At 38.7% G+C, this 19,802-nt stretch overlaps 1 protein-coding gene across 1 annotated transcript in view; it reads left to right on the top strand.

Annotated features, from left to right (window-relative positions):
• The window catches only part of MYO5C (myosin VC), a 40,822-nt gene that overhangs the window by 10,111 nt on the left and 10,909 nt on the right, over nucleotides 1-19,802 (top strand). Inside the window, exons 12-29 of the mRNA XM_075714540.1 lie at nucleotides 240-380; nucleotides 1,514-1,639; nucleotides 2,264-2,347; nucleotides 3,272-3,406; nucleotides 3,767-3,864; nucleotides 5,350-5,436; nucleotides 5,523-5,634; nucleotides 6,584-6,795; nucleotides 7,486-7,651; nucleotides 8,054-8,200; nucleotides 8,814-8,978; nucleotides 9,207-9,300; nucleotides 9,869-9,932; nucleotides 11,797-11,977; nucleotides 17,770-17,863; nucleotides 18,712-18,775; nucleotides 18,862-18,942; nucleotides 19,323-19,503. Coding sequence (XP_075570655.1) covers nucleotides 240-380; nucleotides 1,514-1,639; nucleotides 2,264-2,347; nucleotides 3,272-3,406; nucleotides 3,767-3,864; nucleotides 5,350-5,436; nucleotides 5,523-5,634; nucleotides 6,584-6,795; nucleotides 7,486-7,651; nucleotides 8,054-8,200; nucleotides 8,814-8,978; nucleotides 9,207-9,300; nucleotides 9,869-9,932; nucleotides 11,797-11,977; nucleotides 17,770-17,863; nucleotides 18,712-18,775; nucleotides 18,862-18,942; nucleotides 19,323-19,503 — 2,232 coding nt within the window. The remainder of the gene's footprint in view (nucleotides 1-239; nucleotides 381-1,513; nucleotides 1,640-2,263; nucleotides 2,348-3,271; nucleotides 3,407-3,766; nucleotides 3,865-5,349; nucleotides 5,437-5,522; nucleotides 5,635-6,583; nucleotides 6,796-7,485; nucleotides 7,652-8,053; nucleotides 8,201-8,813; nucleotides 8,979-9,206; nucleotides 9,301-9,868; nucleotides 9,933-11,796; nucleotides 11,978-17,769; nucleotides 17,864-18,711; nucleotides 18,776-18,861; nucleotides 18,943-19,322; nucleotides 19,504-19,802) is intronic.

Below are 19,802 nucleotides of genomic sequence, written 5' to 3'. Positions count from 1 at the left end.
ATAATGACTATGCAGTAATAGATAAAAATATTTTATTTTTATATATATACATACATATACACACACATATATGTAAATGAAAATTTCTGAGTTTGTTTTCCTACAAGACAGGTAGTATACTACAAAAATATATAAATATTTTGTATCTATCTTATATATATGATCACACACATACACGCATTGTATATATTTTCTTCCTTAACTGTAACCTTATATGTTCATAATTTTCACATATCTAGCATGTCTTTAAACTTGAACAAGAAGAATATATGAAGGAAGATATCCCATGGACTTTAATAGACTTCTATGACAACCAGCCTGTCATTGACCTTATTGAAGCTAAAATGGGAATTTTAGAACTTCTGGATGAAGAGTGCTTGGTAATTTAAAAATTCTTGTATTTATGAGCTCATAAAAAACTATATAGATTTTTACAAGTTGGGCTTGTAATCCATATTTTGCCCTTCTAAATAGGAAGTAGAGCATTTTCTTCAAAAAGAAACATTAGTGTTTGCCCTCTATTTGTTAGTTTTAATTGTAAGCCACTTAATCAATTTTTCTCTTATAAAATTAAGAACCTAAAACTAGATTCTTACCTAGAAGCTAACCCAGCAGCTAGATTTCTTCACTGCGAGGGTAGTGCAGTACTAGAACAGGTTAGGCAGAGGTGCAGTAGGATCCCCATCCTTGGATACTTTCTGGATTTGAGTTCTAACAGCAGCTTGATCTAGTGTTGGTGGTAGTCTTGCTCTGAGCAGGAATTTGGACTACCCAATCTCCAGGGGTCTCTTCCACCAATATTTCTACAGTTCAGTTATTCCATGAATCACTAATTTTGATACAAAACCCAGTCTTCCTTTCCTTTTTTAGTACGTTCTTTTTGAATGCCCCAAACCTACATCTTTGCTTTTTCTTCTTCAGTCTTACTTTTTTTCTTCTGTGTTCTCTCCTGGCTATAGCAATTCCTGGATCTTTTTTTTTTTCTTTTTTTTTTTTTTCTCTACATATATGTAGTTCCCTTAGGCTATTGAAGTATCTTTGCCAGTGAAGAACAGGGCAGGGAAAGGTGAGCCCTGTTAAAATGTTTTTTAAAAGTTTTTTTGGTGATATTGGCATGTCCTACTTCTCGGAATCCAAACTATGGATTGGTAATATATGAAAAACTGGGGAATATTCCCTAACTCATCAGTTTATCTGTTACTCTGCTCATTAGCATTCTCAGGGATCAGATTGTCCCTGATTGCAGGTAGCATCCTCTCAGGACAAAATGATTTGACTCATCAGAGAATTAACTCTAGTCAGCAAATTTGTGGATTAATATGACCTTCTTTCTTAAAATTATTTGCTACAGGGAGCCACTTGCTAGTCTGAAAAGACAAAAACTGGTGGTTATCAGGCCTTGTAACTCACTGAAGATGCTTTATTCAGACAGTATTTATTGGTAGTAAGCAGTTTTGCTGTTTTTAACAGTCTAACCGTTTTGTTAAAGACATTGCCCTTCTCATTTTTACAGTTACCTCATGGAACAGATGAAAACTGGCTTCAAAAGCTATATAATAATTTTGTCAATAAAAATGCACTCTTCGAAAAGCCAAGGATGTCAAACACGTCTTTCATCATTCAGCACTTTGCTGATAAGGTAAAGTGTAAACAACCCAGTATTATTACACTCTGTTTCTAGCAGTAGCTCATTCAGAAAAGAAACAAACTTAGGAAACAGAGGAAATATCAGCTACACTTGTTTGGAACTTCTATAAAATCGATCCTCAATACATAATACTATTTATTGGTAATACTGCCCGTAACATGCCATTTAAACATAAGAAGAGCTTAAGATAAAGAATTTGAGAGTATAAAAATAAATCATTCAGAGGCAGAAAAACAGTACAACATATAAATAAAGTAGTTAAGATTGTCGTCTGTACACATTTTAGTCTCAGTTATTTACATTTCAAATGTAGTATTCCTTTTTTGGTATTTTGATTTGAAATCATAAAATAATGAAGAGAGGAGGAAAGAAATTCCTAATGAAGGCAGAAGGAAATTGCAGCTGATAGAGTATTCTGGTAGTTTGTCCTGCTTCTGAATTTGCAGCATGCATATATGTATGCTTGCCATAATGAAACTGGAGAAAGCGGTTTCAGCCATCATGTTTAAGACTAATAAAGAGCTGTTGGCCACCACAGTTTAGAGAGTAAAAATTATTGTTTTGCTAACTGCTCGTGTATTGCTGAAAAGTTAATGATTTCACCCATTTGCACAGGTAGAATATAAATGTGAAGGATTTCTGGAAAAAAACAGAGATACAGTACATGAAGTATTGACTGAAATCTTGAAAGAGAGCAAGGTTGGTGAACCATCGTTAATGATTAATTTTCTGAATACCTGATTTCACTTGAATTCATTCAGATCTGATTTTAAAAAAGATTTGTCTGATTAAAAAGATTTTTTTAAAATATGTTGAATCAATTAGTTTAGTCTTAATTTTTATTAATATTCTACAAGTGTGTATTTTTAACATCAAAATAACATACAAGATGGAAAAACACAGTATTCAACTTTTTCGTATATGTGCACTTACTTTGCCAGTTATGTTAGTATTTTTTGTTTTCATAATATCTCCCTTGAAGAGCATTTTGGAATCCTTGAAACCGAACAATTCGCTTCCTCCTCCCCCCCTTCCCCCCCCCCCATAGTCATTACATGTAGCTTTGATAGGCAATTTATCATTAGCAGCTGCCTTTGTTTATTCTTCAAAAAAGATTAAGAGAATGCCAGGGCAGAGAAAACATCAGATGTCTTATATGTGCCTGCCACTTCTCATCTGCTTGAAGGCCCTGTCCCTTTCAAGTCTACAGCCTTGAGACTTCAGGATTGCTATTAAGAAGCTAACTTAATCTGACCAAAAAACATATTCTTAATTTAAATTAAATATTGTGAAAATAAAACCTTAATTGGTGTTATTTTTAACTCTGTTCTGTATTTATGTCCGTGTTTGCTCATATTGGAATAGCTTTTGCAGGCCTACTTAACAGTTGTTGAGTTTTGTCTGTGAAATGTGCAAGTGCTTCACAATAGACTCGGAATTGTTGCAACTGTTTCTTCAATTGTTTGTTTGTGGCTTAAAGATCCGTTTCCAAGTCCTGCAATAGCTGGCCTAAGCATTAAGATGGATAGGTTTTGCATTTTACGTTATAGTAAATGTAATATTTATTTAAATATTATTACAGTTACACAGTATTTAACTCTGATTCTTTCACTACACTTTTAGTTTCATCTGTGTGCAAATTTTTTTCAAGACAATCCAGTGTCCATTTCACCTTTCAGTTCAACTATAAACATCAAATCTGCAAGACCTGTTCTCAAGTCACCTAACAAACAGCTCCGGATGACTGTTGGCAGTAAGGTACCACATAAACATGCTGTTTTGTGATGCTCGTACTTTCAGGGAAGTGTACTGGGCAGTCTGAGACTATGGTGCTGTATTCTGTTACTGTTCACAGTGGACTATCCAGTTTTCAGTACAGCAAGAGCCAGCCACAGTGTGGTGCTCCAGGTCTGGGTATAAGTAGGGGTGTTTAATTTTTGTATAGGAGACTGTCAGGTACAGCAGGACTGTTAAATTTCCTGCATTTAAGATCTAAACGCTAAGAAAATCTCCCAGTGTCCAGCCAAAACGTACCCAAGAATTAAAAACCTAAGATTTGACTTTTTCCTTAGCTGTAAATGTTTCATTAGCAGAACTGTTATGTCTGATATTTTCTAGTTCCGGAGTTCTTTGTCTTTACTTATGGTGACACTCAATGCAACCACCCCTCATTATGTACGATGCATAAAGCCAAATGATGAGAAGCTGCCTTTTGAGTAAGTATGTTAGTGGTGTTGAGCTGTTATATTACCTTTAAAATTAAAAGAGTATTTTTCTATTTCACAGTAGCTACATGTCAGTAAGCTAAATTCTTATTGTTGAACAGCTTCCCATACAGAACATGTTTTTTCTTTCACGATAACGGAAGTAAAAAAATACTGTCTCGTTACAAAAATAGAATCATCCAGTAATAGTTATTGATACCTTAAAAATTCTTTATTATCCTAAAATTTTTCAAGTATAGTGGTTTTGTATTTGTCATAACATTTTTAGGGGGAAGGTTGTCCACCTTTGATTTAAGTTGATGGATATTTTGTTTAGGTGTGTTTGCTTTTGTACAGTATGGATTAGCACCAATTCATACTTAAGGAATATAAGCCACTGCCATTTTCTTTGTGAACTTCCCTTTTGTCCACAGAAACATTTAGAGGAGCTTTAGAAGTCAGAAGAGGTATGAGCAGTGTTGAACATAGCCTTGGCTTTTTCCCACAATTTTATGTCATTTTAATGTGGTAATACAATCATATATGCATATAGTTTGCATAATTCCTGTGTCTAGCTTGATAACCACTAACTCTAAGCAGGAGTTAACCCTGATGCAGCTATTGGTCTGGTTTGTGGGCAGACATGTGGAAGCTAGTTTCAGTTATACAGCTTGTAGCTGAAAGGTACTGTAATGACAAAAGAAAAAAAAAGCTTTTGTCATATCTGAGTAGGAGGGAAGAGGCAAACTTTGATTCTAAACTATTTTTTAAATGTGTTAGCTCATCTTCTTGAAGCAAGACAAAATCTGTCCATGCAAAACGTGTTACAAATGCCACTGTTTCACTATCGCTGCAGTGAGAACTCATTATTTTGTGTAATGGCAACGAAGGGCAAAATAGCTTGGGTAATATAAAACCATGTCTGAATTAGACTAGAAGAGCTTACCGTAAGTTTCTGAAAGAACAATATAGTCATCTGTCAGCCACAGGGATCTCTTAGCTAGTACTGGATCAACACCGTAGCGTAGTGCTCTGTGGGCGTATCAGCTCTGGTCCAGAATTGGAAAGGGTCTTTCCATGCCTTCTGTTGATAATCTTGAACCTGGATATTCATGACTAAATCCTAGTTTATTCATAATCAGTGTGCTAAAGAGTACCTGGAGAGAGTTATTTCCCAATAGACTGCTGAGGGAATTTATTTCTGTGTATGTTTTGCGCCGAGAGTGGTGGTGATACGAGCTTTCACAGTTAATATTGAAAAGAAACAGGACTTTTTGTAAGGAAAAAATAAATATAGTCTTCCTTTTGTTTTGAGGCAGAAAAAGAAAACCCAGATACTCCTTATCGCATATTAAAAAAACCAAGTAAGACACCATATAAAAAGTAGGGAGCTCTGCATCCTATGGGCAGAAATAGAAATCCAGCTTGTAGAATGGTTATAATTATTATAGCATGCCAAACCCAGGAAAAATGTAAAATACAACTCTGCTTTTTTAGGTTTGATTCAAAAAGAGTGGCTCAGCAACTGCGAGCATGTGGTGTTTTGGAAACTATTCGGATTAGTGCACAGAGCTACCCATCCAGGTAGGGATAGCAGTGGGTCTCTGTATGTCAAAAAATACTTAGGTGTCTCTTAAATTAATTGCATTTGCTAACTTTTAATTTTCCAGGTGGACTTATATTGAGTTTTTCAGCCGTTACAGCATTCTTATGACACAGCAGGAACTCTCCATAAATGATAAGAAGCAGATTTGCAAGATTGTTTTGCAGCGGCTAATCCAGGTTAGTTTGTAAGCACTGACCCATTATGTATTATAGCATCTATTATTAATAAAAGGTCTTTTTTGCCAAGAGTAGTATCTCACTCCTCAAATAGGAAAGATATTTACATTTTTACTATCTTTCCTGATTTGGTGTGTTGCACATAGGCTTGCAAGTCAATAACCTTGTGTTGTGACACAGTTGTGATGTGGCCGTAGGCAGGTGATTTAACCTCTCTGTGCTTAATATCTTCAGACGTAAAATGGAAGATATTCTACCTATATTTATAAACCAGTGAACATTAAATGGTATAAATTTGTTAAGTATTAGAAGTTTATGCACACAAGAGGGCTTTTGACGGTGGAATGCAGCATGTTGGAGAACTATTCTAAAAATGTGCTATTTTGCATATTGCTCCTATTTGTTAGACAAGTCTGTAGTGATGAGGCTGGTCCAAGTTAAGCCAGTGATTCAAGTCAGCGTGTCAGGAGTGAGTTCAGACTCAGGATGTATACGAGCAAACACAGATGTACTTGCAACATAGCTCTGGCACAGGCCAAGGGTGAGAGCCTGAGCTTAAAAGCAGCTTCTCCCCTGAGTTTTGCTCATGCAGATCACTGATTCAAGGCCAGACATGTGCACCAAAAGGTAGTGTAGAGCCCAAGGAACCAGACTTGTAGGAGGGGGTGAAGAAGTTGCTTTCAAGGCCTTGATGATAAGTCCAGATCCTCCCTTTAATTTGAGATCACTAGGGTGCGATTTTTGGATGTAATTCTCTGGTTCTTTCCTGCTAAGTGGATTTTCCCCCATATACTCCTATCTACAAAGGATGCGGAGAGGATATTCTTATTTAGCAAGATCATGTCATTTCAGAAGAGCTTGCCTGAAATGCCAATTTAGAAAAGGAAGAGAGTGTGTGGTCTACAATAATAAACTAAAAACTTAATATGCCTATTGTTTTCTTTTTCAGGATCATAACCAATATCAGTTTGGGAGAACAAAAATTTTCTTCAGAGCAGGACAGGTTGCTTACTTAGAAAAACTGCGATCAGATAAACTGAGACACTCATGCATCATGATCCAAAAGAGTGTTCGAGGTTGGCTGCAGCGGAAGAAATTCCTTCGCATAAAACAAGCAGCTATTATAATACAGCAGTATTTCCGGGGGCAGCGGACTGTACGGTACTTTTGGCTGATAAATGAATTTGCTGTTAGGGCATGCCTGAAGGGATATAGAAGATCAATCTAATGCCCAACACTAATTTGGAAGTATAATTTTTACGAAAGAGCAATTCAGATTATATTTGTTTCCTCTTGATTGTAATTACGGACTTGAAAATGTTCAAGTTATTCAGCTGATATGAAGAAAGTACTCTAGCAGATTTCAAATGTTGTCTGCCAGATTTCTGAGAGGCCTGTCTACCTGTAAGCTCAGTCCTTAGCTAATGATGAGTGACCCAGTTGTTGGCTTGGGCTTACTGCTTAGCTTCAGAGCCAGAGAAGAAATCAGGTAGCAGAAAGGAAAAGCGATTTACAGGGTTCTACAAATCAGTGTGTACAAATTATTGCGAGGAATTGTGCAGTAGAGAAACTGCACCAGTCATTGACAGAGCAGACTGAGAGGAAGATGGCTCTATGTAGGCTTTGAAATTTTCGGAAAGGGACCATCAGAACAATTGCTTGTGGAACAGATTTCAAAGATTGTGGATAAGAGGATTCCCTGTCTTTCACTTTGAAGAAAAAGCTGTGCTTTAGATAGTGGATGCCTGTTTTCAGTATCTTCTTTTTTGTGTGTGTGATTTGGCTGACCGAGGGAATGAGTATGAGAAATCTAATGTGACCTAAGTAAACTTTATTATCTTTTGAATTAAGGCAAGCTATAACTGCAAGAAATCTGAAGCAAACATGGGCAGCTATAATTATTCAGAAATACTGTCGGGGTTACCTGGTCCGTAGACTTTGCCAGCTCATCCATGTAGCTGCTGTAACAATTCAAGCTTATACAAGAGGATTTCTAGCAAGAAAAAAATATCGGAAGGTACAGTCTGTCAAAAATTTTATTTCAGTAACTGGAAACAGCTATTGCTCTATAAAAAAGATGGAGACAAGGGCAATGATCCCAAATACTTTACCTTTTGCCTGTCTGGTTCTCATATGTTCTGCTCTATTTTTATATTGTTACTATAAAAATACTGATACACAGTAGCTTAGATCTAATCTCTGAGCTACCAAGAACTCTGTCTGGTTTATACTTGATGCAGATCATTTAGTGTGATTACTACAGTGGTTTAAATGTGTCTGCAGTCCGAGTGTTTCAGTGTTTTGATACTTCTGTGAGAAGCATTGTTATTACCAGCGTATGTAGATTCACAGAATGTTAGAATTTATGCTGATTGAGCCATAGATATTTACAGACAGATGTTAATATTTTATTTTAAAGATGCTTGAAGAACACAAGGCTGTGATCCTTCAGAAATATGCCCGTGCATGGCTTGCCAGGCGTAGATTTCAGAATATTCGGCGGTTTGTATTGAATATCCAGCTTTCATACAGACTTCAGCGACTGCAGAAAAAGATAGAAGAACAGGTGAGGGACACCAGTCAGTTTATGATTTGTACTAATTTTTTTATCGTATCTGTTTTATTCAGAGCTCTCACGTTGACTAGAGTCTTATGTGAATTACAATATCCATACTTTACTTGACAGGAGAATATGTAAGGGATATGATCCTTTATAATAAACCATTAACATTCTTCCTACATCCAGGGTAGGAAGAATCACCCAGGGTTTCTTTATATTTTTGGGTTAGTTGTGCCAATGAGAAGAGTCTGCAATGAACTTTTTTTTTTTTTTTTTTTTTTTTTACTGTTTTCTTAAGTAGTCTGTTCAATCTCTGGGTGGGTTTACTTGTATTAGTATGAAAGCTGTGTGAAATACTGCTCTGGTGCAACATGTTTAGTAACTTCAGGGAATTCCATATTATGTTTATTTTGCAGCTTATTTTTGAGAGCCATACCAGCCAAATAATCTTTAAGATGGTAGCTTTAATCTAATTGATGGAAACAGTCCGTGGTTGAAATAATCATGACTGATATGGGATGGTGAGCAGAAATAGGTCAGGTGCTTCCTTCAAAATTCTATTAAACAGTTTCAGGTGTGCATTTTTCTGTTTTCTTTTAACCTGTCTTGCTCATTCTAGAGTAGAGAAAATCATGGTTTACTGGAACGATTGACCAGTCTGGCTTCAACTCATGCCAATGATATGGATACAATTCAGAAACTCGAATTAGATCTTGAAAAATTAACTGCTCAAAAGAGAACATATGAAGAGAAAGGGAAAAAATATAAAGAGGACAGTGAACAGGTAAATTTTAATTGCCATCTGGGTGCTTTTATTTTAGTTTAAATAATTTTTTCAGTTACTGGATTTATCAAATGCGTGATTCAAGAGTTACTAGGTAACTTCGCTTTTTGGGGGCGGTGGCGGGGAAGGAAGGGAGTCCGTATATGCTTGTTAAAATGTAAGACCTTCTGTGACCTATTTCTTCCTCCTTTGTAATTTGTATATTATGCTTACTTTTTGTGTGTACAGACAATCTTAAAACTTCAGAATCAAAATAAAGAATTACAAGAACAGAAAGAGACCTTAGAAATAAAGCTCCAAGAAAAAACTGAGGAAATGAAAGGTACAATAATTAAAAGGAGTTATAGTGGGGGGAAGTTGTAAAGTCAACTTTTCAGCAAAGGTAAAAGACTTTTGTTGTAATAAAAGCAATGTGAATGCTGAATTTACAGTAAATTAAAAGTTGGTCCTAAGCTTCCTTTCTTAGAATGTGTAGTACAAATGCTTTTAATTTAATAATTAAATTAAATTTGTTCTTTCAGTAGGAAAAGCTCTCCTCCTATCATGTTTCCTGTCTCGTACACATGCATTCCTTCAAAGTGTTGCTACATCCTTGATTCCTTTAATATACTGCTTTTATGAATCTAATTTCAAAGGACACAGGCAGCACATGAGATCAAGTATACTTTAGATGAATAATACTTCGGTGTTTCAGAACCTTTTAATACTGTAGCATTACTTGTAAAATTTACTGTGATAATTTCTGGCACTTGAGAGAATAATTTCAGCCTTAAAATATATTGAGGATTGCTTATTAAAACGAAACTTCTTATTGTGGTCATACTGTTTTAATAAATGCATGTAGTTGCATGAAGGTCTTTGAAATACTGAAATTTTTTTTTTTTTGACAGAGAAAATGGATGACCTCACGAAGCAACTCTTCAATGATGTACAAAAAGAAGAAAATCAGAGAATGTATGGAATCTGAATTTTATTGCTTTGAAACAACATTTGTTTATTCTCTTTTGCTGCCTTCCTTTCTCCTGCTGTAAATATGTGTGCACATCACTTATGAATCTGTTAGTGTTCTTGGACATTAATGCTAGTACTGAAGTACTTCATGTACAGTCAAGGAAAAAGCACATGCTTGTTTGTGCACCAGTCACATGCAGGAAATTATATTGTAGACTTGAGACTGTTCTTGCTTTTGCAGTTTCCTGTCTTTTCATGTGTCTTTCTGAGAACTGAAAGGCAACTCTGATCATAATGGTTTCTTTGGAGATATCCTCAGAATTCAGTCAGGGCTGGAAGAGCAGCTGATGGCCATACCAGTCAGAATACCTGTGAAGTGAATATTAAAGGACAGAATTGAAAGACTCAGCTTAAAGGAAAGGCAGTGTTTGTAAAGGACATTTGGCTAAAAATATAGGGGAAAACTTTTTTTTTTAACCTCCCTTTGGTATTTCATTTGCAGTATTAAAAATCCTATCATTTAGCAAGGAATAGTCGTTGCTTTGCAGCATGCTTTTCTCGGATCAAGTGTTTATTTCCCAGTAACTCTCTGCCAGTATAAGGCAGAGAACCTTAGGTACCAGATAAATGCTGTTCTCTGAAGGGTGAAGAGTGCAATCAGACACTGTTCCTGAGGGTTGGAAGCTATGTGGTGTTTCAGCTCAGTCTGATTTCAGCTGCAAATAACTTCAGACTATACTAAGAGGACTTCTTAGCTAATTTTTCTGCTTTGCCCATTAGCTATATTATGTTGGAAGCCAGTCCATTCCAGCAGGGACTAGTAGAAAATGGAAAGCTTCTTGCAATGGAAGAAGACAGGATGTGTCCTGTGAGAAGGACGCACGCCTTTTTGTTGCTATGTCCTTCTTCAGTGCTGACTCTGGCCAGAAATGTAGCGGAAAGCTGCTCAGGTAGGCTAACTCTCAGTTAGAGAATTAGCCTTTAAGTGGAAAAAACTCAGTTTTGGCTTGAATTCAGTCCCAATATCTGAATTAGATGTAGGGAAATCTAGGGACATCCTCATCCCATTATCATGGAGCGTGTCCAGAGAAGGACAACAAAGGTGGTGAGTGAAGGGTCTCGAGCACAAGTCTTGTGAGGAGTGACTGAGGGAACTGGGATTGTTTAGCCTAGAGAAGAGGAGGCTGAGGCTTCCCTTATCGCTCTCTACAACTACCTGAAAGGAGGTTGTAGTGAGGTGGGCGTCGGTCTCTTCTCCCAAGTAACTAGCAATAGGATGAGAGGAACTGGGCTCAAGCTGTGCCAGGGGAGGTTTAGATTGGATATTAGGAGAAATTTCTTCATGGAAAGAGTGGTCAAGCATTGGAACAGGCTGCCCAGAGAGGTGGTGGAGTCCCCATCCCTGGAAGTGTTCAAGAAACAGACGTGGCACTTTGGGACATGGTTTAGTGGGCATGGTGGTGTTGGGTTGATGGTTGGCCTGATGATCTTAGAGAGCCTTTCCAACCTTAATGATTCCTAGTTTTACTTTCGTTAAAAAATAATCCAGCCACCAAGCTAGGAAACGTGAAATTAATTATTACTCTACCCTTAGTTGGTTTAGTGGTGGACTTGGTAGTGTTAGGTTAATGGTTGGACTTGGATGATCTTAAAGGTCTTTTCCAACCTAAACGATTCTATGATTCTATTCTATGATCATCCATTTTGTAGATTGGTCCTGAGGATGTAGGATAGTATTTTCAAGAAATTATCGTTCAGTTAAGTTTCCTTCAATGAAACATGTCCTTCAAATTAAAACAAAACCAAAGCCCACTCTTTCGCTTATGAAAGTAGGAAAATAAAACCACCTTTTGATTGTTTTGTTTAGGATACTTGAGAAAAATTTCCAGAATCAGAAGCAGGACTATGAAAAGGAGATTGAATTGCTCAAGGGAGAAATTAAGATTCTGAAAGAAGAAAAAACTCAGCTACAACATCAAATTCAGCAAGAAATTGTCATTCAGGATGGCTTGAAACTGGAAGTAGGACAACTTACAAAACAAGCACAGGTAAAGTATGATGCATTTCACTTTGGAGTCTTTGCTAGATAAAGCAAGTAGAGAATGTGGGTGTTTTATTTATAGATTATCTTCACTAATTTTTTTTCTCCATTGCATTTTTAGAAGAAGATATAGTTAATAAGCTGTATTTGATACACTACTATGTTGCATTGTTTTCATGTAGTACACAGTATGAGTAAGTTATAGCTCACAGAAATAAGTGCATGTTTTGAAGAGTAATTGTGCCTGAATACTTATACGTTTAAATGTGTGGATCTTTTTTTCTTCCTTTTTCCAAGAAAGTATTGTTGCGTCAAGAGAGCTTTGGAAGGTACCCAGTTTATCGTTATAAGTCCAGTCGCGTTCAGTGCACTGAACTGTCACGATTACGGATGCACAAATAACGTAGGCACCTTTCGTCTAGTCGTGCTGCATGAACTACCACGGCCACACACCAGATATAACTTCTACTCCCACCAGGACATATCTTTTCCCACCTGAGGGTCTCAATGGGCCGATATAATCAATCTGCCAAGAGTGCCACAATGTTTTCCTGTCCTGAATGTGCAGGGGCGGCGCTTTACTCGGATGGTCTTTGTTAAGTCATAACGGCACTGCGAACAGGCAGTTACTACTTGTTCACATAGTTTAACTGATACGGGCCATCCTCGGGCTATTACTTCCCGATATAAGTCAGCCCATCCAGTGTGACCACGCTTAACATGCAACCATTCGAGTAAACGCTCCCATTCTTGGTTATCATTTACAACATCAATCTGTCGCAGCCACGTAAGGCTGTCTACCTGTTGGTTGAACTGAGCAGAGATAAAATTTGATGGATCATGTCCTTTTGCCCATCCAACATGTAGCATCCGCTGCTCTCCTATCTCTAACAATTGCTTCCAGCTATCGGTTTGCCACACTGGAACCCTGTTCACCTGCCAATCATTTGGTGCCCAGTGACCTATCCATTCAGTAGCTCCTTTAAAGACAGCATATGAGTCAGTGTAGATGTGGCTAGCACCCTGTTGTGCAGCTAATAGGACTGCTCTAAGTTCCTCTACCTGTGCACTACCTTCACCTGTTTCAATCAATTTTTCTCCTGTTGCTACTTCTAGTGCTACAGCTTTGTATTTCCACTTATTGTTCTCCCTATAGGATGATGCATCAGTAAACCATACTCCTGTAAGATCACCACCTTCCTTTAAAGGGCGTGCTTCCTGAATTGGAGATGGTTGTTTGGTGGGGCCTGGAACAAGAGAGTACTATCTATGTCTTTTTGCAGTTTAGATATTTTAATGTTACCCTCAGTAACTGGCATAATTTCATTAATGCCTTCTAGATAGACATACCACTTACGAACTGTGGGCTTCTGGGCAATGCCGGCAGGCGGTATTGTTCCCTTACGGACTATATCCAGGAGGCAGAAAGGTCCTCGAATGATCACATTCTGTTTTCTCCTTACTTGTTCTGTCTGTTTCACTGCTCGCACCAGGGACAGCAAATCCTTCTCAAGATCTGAATATCTCCTTCAGTATCATTAGAAGAGTGGGAGCTAAATTCCAGTGGTCTTTCTGGTCCCTCTGGCCCCCTTTGCCACAGGTTACAATGGGAACCATGTTCACTGAACCCCCATTCCACATGGATAGGGTCGTTTGGATGTATAGGACCAAGTTGCTGGAATATCCTCGGTTCTTTTATTAACAATTCTAATGCACTTGTATGCTGTTTGGTCCATTCCCAGGATTTTCCCTTTCTTAACAAATTGTACAGGGGACGTGCAATAATAGCAAAGCCAGGGGTATGTTTGCGCCAGTAACTTAAAGCGCCCAGGACTTGTTGTAATTCCTTTACACTAGATGGCCTTTGTCCATGCTCTATTGTTTCCAGGGTGTCTGGAGGAACAGAAGCGGCTCCTTTAACTCACCGGACTCCCAGGAATTTAACTTCCTGTGCAGGTCCCTGGCACTTTGAGTCTGGGATTTCCAGTCCCAAGTTGAGCAGTGTTCCCCGAATGCTTTCCATTGCATCTCTTACACTGTTTTGGCTCTTTCCCCCTATTAAGATGTCATCAATATACTGATATATGGTACTATTGGGTGAGATAGGAATCTCTGCTAAGATCTTAGCCAGAGCATTGTGAGCAATAGTGGGGGAATGTTTATATCCTTGCGGCAGCCTGTTAAAGGTGTATTGGATCCCTTTCCATGTGAAAGCAAACTGTGCTTTATCCTGTTTAAGGAGAGGAATCATAAAGAACATATCTTTAACATCTAAGGCAGCCATCCAAGGATGGGCAGCTCCTTGTATCAGTGTTACTATTTCTGCTAGGTTTGGGACTGCAGCAGTCAAAGGGGCGGTATTGGCATTTAACTGTTGGTAATCCACTGTAAAACGCCATTGCCCGGTTGGTTTCTTTACTGGCCGCACCGGGGAATTGTAAGGCGAATGAGTCCTTTTAATAATGCCTCTTTTTTTCTAAATCCGTTACCACCCGTCAATCCCCGTAAGTGCCGCTGCTGGCAGCGGATATTGCCGAACATTAGTGATTTTAGAGGGGGGTAGGGGTATGGATGTTTGCAACAGACTCAATTTCACTATGCCTGATTCCTTTTCATTTCTCGCGAAACTCCACACAGTTCCATCAGGGAGTTTCCACATCCGTCCACGCAATACGTCAAATCCTAGAATGTTAGTATATGAGGCACCAACCAATACCTCTGCTCTGGTTAATCTTTGTTCCTCTGGCAACCAGAGTGAAATCTTTGCAGTAGCACATTCTTTTTCCACACCATCAATTCTGGTGAATTTAACCCTATGTCAGCCAGGTCTTATGCCCAGGGTTCGTGCTGTTTCATTTGTGATTACTGACATTTGGGCCCTGGTGTCAATGAGAAAATTTACCAATATTTTTCGGGGTCCAACAGGAATAGCAATAATAGGATCAGAGTATTCATTCGAGAGCCATTGAATTGCTAATACCCGCCGGGCAGGGTGGCTCACTGCTCTCCCCGGGGATGGAAGTTTTTTTGCTGAGATCCCACCTCATCAATCAAGCTTAGTGCAGAAGGTATGCTTTCTTTATGGGTTGGAGGTTTTCCAGTCAGGCAGTTCTCCCGGGCTGGGTTATTCCTTTTACCCAAAGATTGGATCAATGTACGGAGGTCCTCTGTAGAGGTGCCACGCAAAATTTGTCGGGGTATACCCAAATCTAGGGCTTTGCGCCACAGCTCGCCCCGTTCCTTATTAGGTTTGAACGTCCCATTAAACTTAGGATTCTGTGCGTGGACTTGGCGGACTCGCCGGGCGTGATCTGGGGGCTTTATACTGAATGAACTAATCCAGCCCATTCGGCGTCCATATTTATCTATGTCTTGTAGAAATTCGCTCCAGGTGGGTATGGGGGTGTGTTGATTTCGTCTACGACTGCAACCGCCATCTCTATAAGCTGCTTGCATGCGATCTTGGGTATTTGCTACAAACATCTTGAGACAATCAGGGAGACCACGACTAAGAGGAGTTAATCGTGCCGGGTCGATAGGGGCTAACATCGGGGATTTCCTTAATTCATCTCTTTCATATATTGCTTGTATGCAGGCTGCTTTCTGTACTGCTGCAGCCAGATCAGAATAGCCTGTGGCTTTAATCTCCAGGGGTTCCTCTCTCTCCTGAGGATCTATGCCACCGGCCCAGTATGCAGCTCGTGCAGTTAAGGAATAATTATGCTCCCCCGGTGTGGTAGTTAAAAATACTCCTGGTCCCCAAAAGCCTCCTGCTTCTTCTTCACTTAACATAATCCGATCTCCTTCTTCAAGAGAAACTCGACACACATACTCGACTTCTGATTCTCCTAACCGTCTTGAGAATTTCTCCTGTATTTTAATCAGCTCTGCTGGTAACTGTGGGATTGTTCGCACAGTAGTGTGGATTTCATCATCATCATCACTGTCAAACCAAATATCACCATCCCAAGTTTCAGAGTTTGCACTATATATGAATCTGCGAATCTGCTTAACCATAGCGGAAGGTTGATCTAACAGCCGATTAACCCTTTCCAGCAATTGTTTGAGATGATTATTCTCATTCACGAGTTTATCAACTTGGGCTCCTAGCATTTTTCCGGTCTCCCTCTCAAAAACCAATGATGACTTCAACACCTCATTTTCCGATTTTAAGGCTATATATTCTACATCAGAAACTAGTTTGGGAGCAGGGGTTTCTTTAGCCTCTTGCTGAGCACAAGACAAACAAGCTCCTAACACTGCACAAATCACACCTTTACCCTTTTTCACTCCAAACTTCTGCGCTGCCTGACAAGGCTCAATACGTTCTACCACTTTCTCTTCATCCTTCCAAAATTTCTGAGCCCACTCCTTCCCAGCCTGGGAAGGGGCACATTTGAATCTTTGCAGCAGTTTATCCATGGTAATCCTGCTGACTATGCCAATTTTTCTGTTGCGTCAAGAGGGCTTTGGAAGGCACCCAGTTTATCGTTATAAGTCCGGTTGCGTTCAGTGCACTGAACTATCACGATTACGGATGCACAAATAACGTAGGCACCTTTCGTCTAGTCGTGCTGCATGAACTACCACGGCCACACTTACAGCGTCTGGTCGCGTTCAATGACCACTATCACGGCTAGACCAATAAATCAAAGCAATTTATTAAAGCAACAGACACACAGGTTCTTTGGATTACCGGTGATAAATTCACTGACTGCAAGGCACATGCAAATACCAAAGCTTTGGATAACATAGATGCATCAAAAGACATAAAGGCGACTCTATAGAGGTTTCTAAATTTCCCGGGGAGGCACTTGGAATAACCAAGTGTTAGATTCTTACCCAAAGGCGTCCCGATGCGGGGGAAGAGAGGCTCAGCCCATCGACTGATCCCAGAGGTCAGAGTAGCGCGCGATGGTATCTTCCCTAACATCCCCTCTCTCTTAGGCTAATTTGTACTATTTTTTACCTTTCAGGCGGAGCTTGAGGGACTCTAGTCATACATACTTTGTTATAATTGGTGTAAAACTTTCTCGCTTTGTTTTAAAGGTATAGGCTTGGAAAAATTCAAAGTGCAGGCTCAGTGAGGAGTGGTCTCACCTTAGAGGCGGGTAGTTTTGGGGATGGAGGTGTGTTTTGGTATTATAATGATATTATAATGAGCAAAGTTTACCAAAAGGACAGCATTTTGTCAAAATCATGACAGTTTGTTGGCTCAGGGTATCAATTATGCAGCTTATCGGTGCCGTGGTGCTCTTCTGAGTCCCTTATCACAGAGCTTGGCCGTGGTGTCTCCACACCACTGCACCCCCTGGGCAACTCCCCTTAGAGCCAGTGCACCAGGCTCCCCTGGTGTTACCGACATCCAAGGTTGCAGGCTTAGGGAACTCCCTGTGGGATAGATTCCTGGCATCCAGCTGCATTCCATCCAGAAAGCTTCTTCAATGCTGTGCCTTTCCTAAAATCGTAAATCTAAGTCTAATGTCTAAGTCACCTCCAGCAATTACTCCACAAGTATTAGTTTCTCAGTGGATTTTTCATAAATGTAGTTTATAAACTGAACCTGAAAATAGTACTTTTTTTCTCTGAGTCAGTTCCATGACACAAACATGTATGTTTTTACTACATCACATTACTGTTCTGCTCTGATGCCTGAGAACCAGATGCTTTAAACACAACACATTTTAAGCCTTTTACCATATGAACTTGTTTTTAATTATAATTATCTTTATGATTTAACTGATACTCAGCCCTTGTCATTCACTGCTTGTCTCAGTCTATAATTTTTGTCTGATTTAGAAAATACCTGAGTTGCAAAAGGAAATTGAACTGCTGCAGACACAAAAACTGGATGTTGAAAAGCAGGCCCAGTCACAGAAGCGAGAATTGAGGGGTAAGCTACATACTAGATAATTCAGAGAGTTTACCAAGTACAATGTGAACCAGGCCAGTTTAAACTGATTTCTTCCATGTTAGCTTTGATTAAAAAAACAGTTGTCTTTCCTGTCCCATAGTGATTTCATTCTATTCATAGCTTTACTCGCAAGGGGGAGAAAAACCCCCAACAGGTGAGTTTTACAAAGTGATCACTGAATACTGAGGTCTGGGGTACCCCTTTGAAGAAACTCTGATTTCAAACATTTCTCCTTTGTGGTTAAAAATCAATACTAATAACTTAAACTTCACCTAGAATTTAACAAGTAGCTTGTAAAGACCCAAGAACATGGAAACAATACATTACCTAGCTTTCATTCATCCTGTCTTTAGCCTTAGGTCAAATAAATGTCAAATATGCTTAAATAACTTGCTGAGTTGGGTCCTCTTTGGGAAAAGGTACTTAATAAGAAGCACTACTGTTCTGCACTTTGTTCAGTGCTAACAATGTCATAGAGCAAACCTGTATCTGTAGCATTTAATGTAGTAACCTAGCACTCAGTGACAAGTCATCTGTACAACTCTAGCAGTTGTCCAGATTCAGAACAGAAAGATGTAGCTTTGCATTGAAAGTTTGATGTGTTTAGAAAAAAACCCAATATTGGTGGTATATGTATCTAGTGCACCTTACTTGTCCAGAAGTAGAACCAAGTCCCTCATCATATTCTTGTAGTAAATCGGATATATAAACTGAGTACCAGGAAAGAACCTTGTAGATTTTGGAAGAGGTTGGTTAATTTTTATAATGAAACTTAATTTGAAATATGCGGAGAAAATTACTCATGTAATAAACTTTGTTTTTTCCAGAAAAGATGTCGGAAGTTACAAAACAGCTTCTTGAAAGTTATGATTTTGAAGATGTAAGAAGCAGGTAATTTTGTTCTGAGGTCTTTTTAAAAAAGCTTAAGAAATGCATTTTGTTCACCTGCACACTAATGATACTGCCTTGTATTCTAGACTCTCTACAGAGGATTTGGAACACTTAAATGAGGATGGAGAACTGTGGTTTGCTTACGAGGGTTTGAAAAAAGCTACAAGGTTAGTTCAGTTCTTCAATGTTTTTGTAACTCCAAGCTGTGATCTAGAAAATAAACAGAAAGATCAGTGAGTAACTAATTTGGCAGTGTGATACTGAACATCTGTTTAAGAAATGAACAAACACTATATGACTGGCTGAGCAGCTTAAAATTGCTTTAACAAACTTTTACTAAGTCAGTGAGATAAGTGTGTATGTGTCAGTCGGGGAAATGTTTCCTCTGAGATATCATGCATAACTTTCAACTCCCCTAATGCATAGGTGATGTAATGGAATGTCTCTGTGTTAACCACAGTACTTTGTTTTCACTTTATATTAAACTTGACCCATCGCATCGAGATCATACTACATCTGCCATGTTCTTTCTCCCTTTTTTTAACAGAGTATTGGAAAGTCATTTCCAGTCTCAGAAAGAAATATATGAAAAGGAGATTGAAGGTTTGAACTTTAAAGTTGAACATCTTAGCCAAGATATTAATCATCTACAAAAACTATTTCGAGAGGAAAATGACATAAACGATGGTATTCGACTTGAGGTTAGCAGGCTAACTTCAGAAAACCTGGTAAGATCAAGGTGTAGTAAAGCAAAGTATGTTTTTATTACTTAATAGTACAATCCAAATATGTTTGTTGCACAAAGCCCTCAAAATCTTATGGTCATGTCCTTGAAATCTCAAGGCTCAAATAGATAGGGCCATCTAAGATTGCACATCCATACAGATTTTTTTCCCTGCATGCTGGGGTAGTGTGTTAGGAGGCAGCCAAATTTATTGTCCCAGTGTACGGCTTGTTGGGGCAGCTTTACAGTGGCTTTTTCCCTTTCCTTTTGCTTAAACCTGAATTGGGATTTGATTCTAATCAT

This window comes from Pelecanus crispus, chromosome 7 (assembly GCF_030463565.1).
Source record: "Pelecanus crispus isolate bPelCri1 chromosome 7, bPelCri1.pri, whole genome shotgun sequence".
In the NCBI taxonomy this organism is placed as follows: Eukaryota; Metazoa; Chordata; class Aves; order Pelecaniformes; family Pelecanidae; genus Pelecanus; species Pelecanus crispus.
Note: the sequence above shows the minus strand (reverse complement) of the source record. Positions and strands in the feature narration are given on the sequence as shown.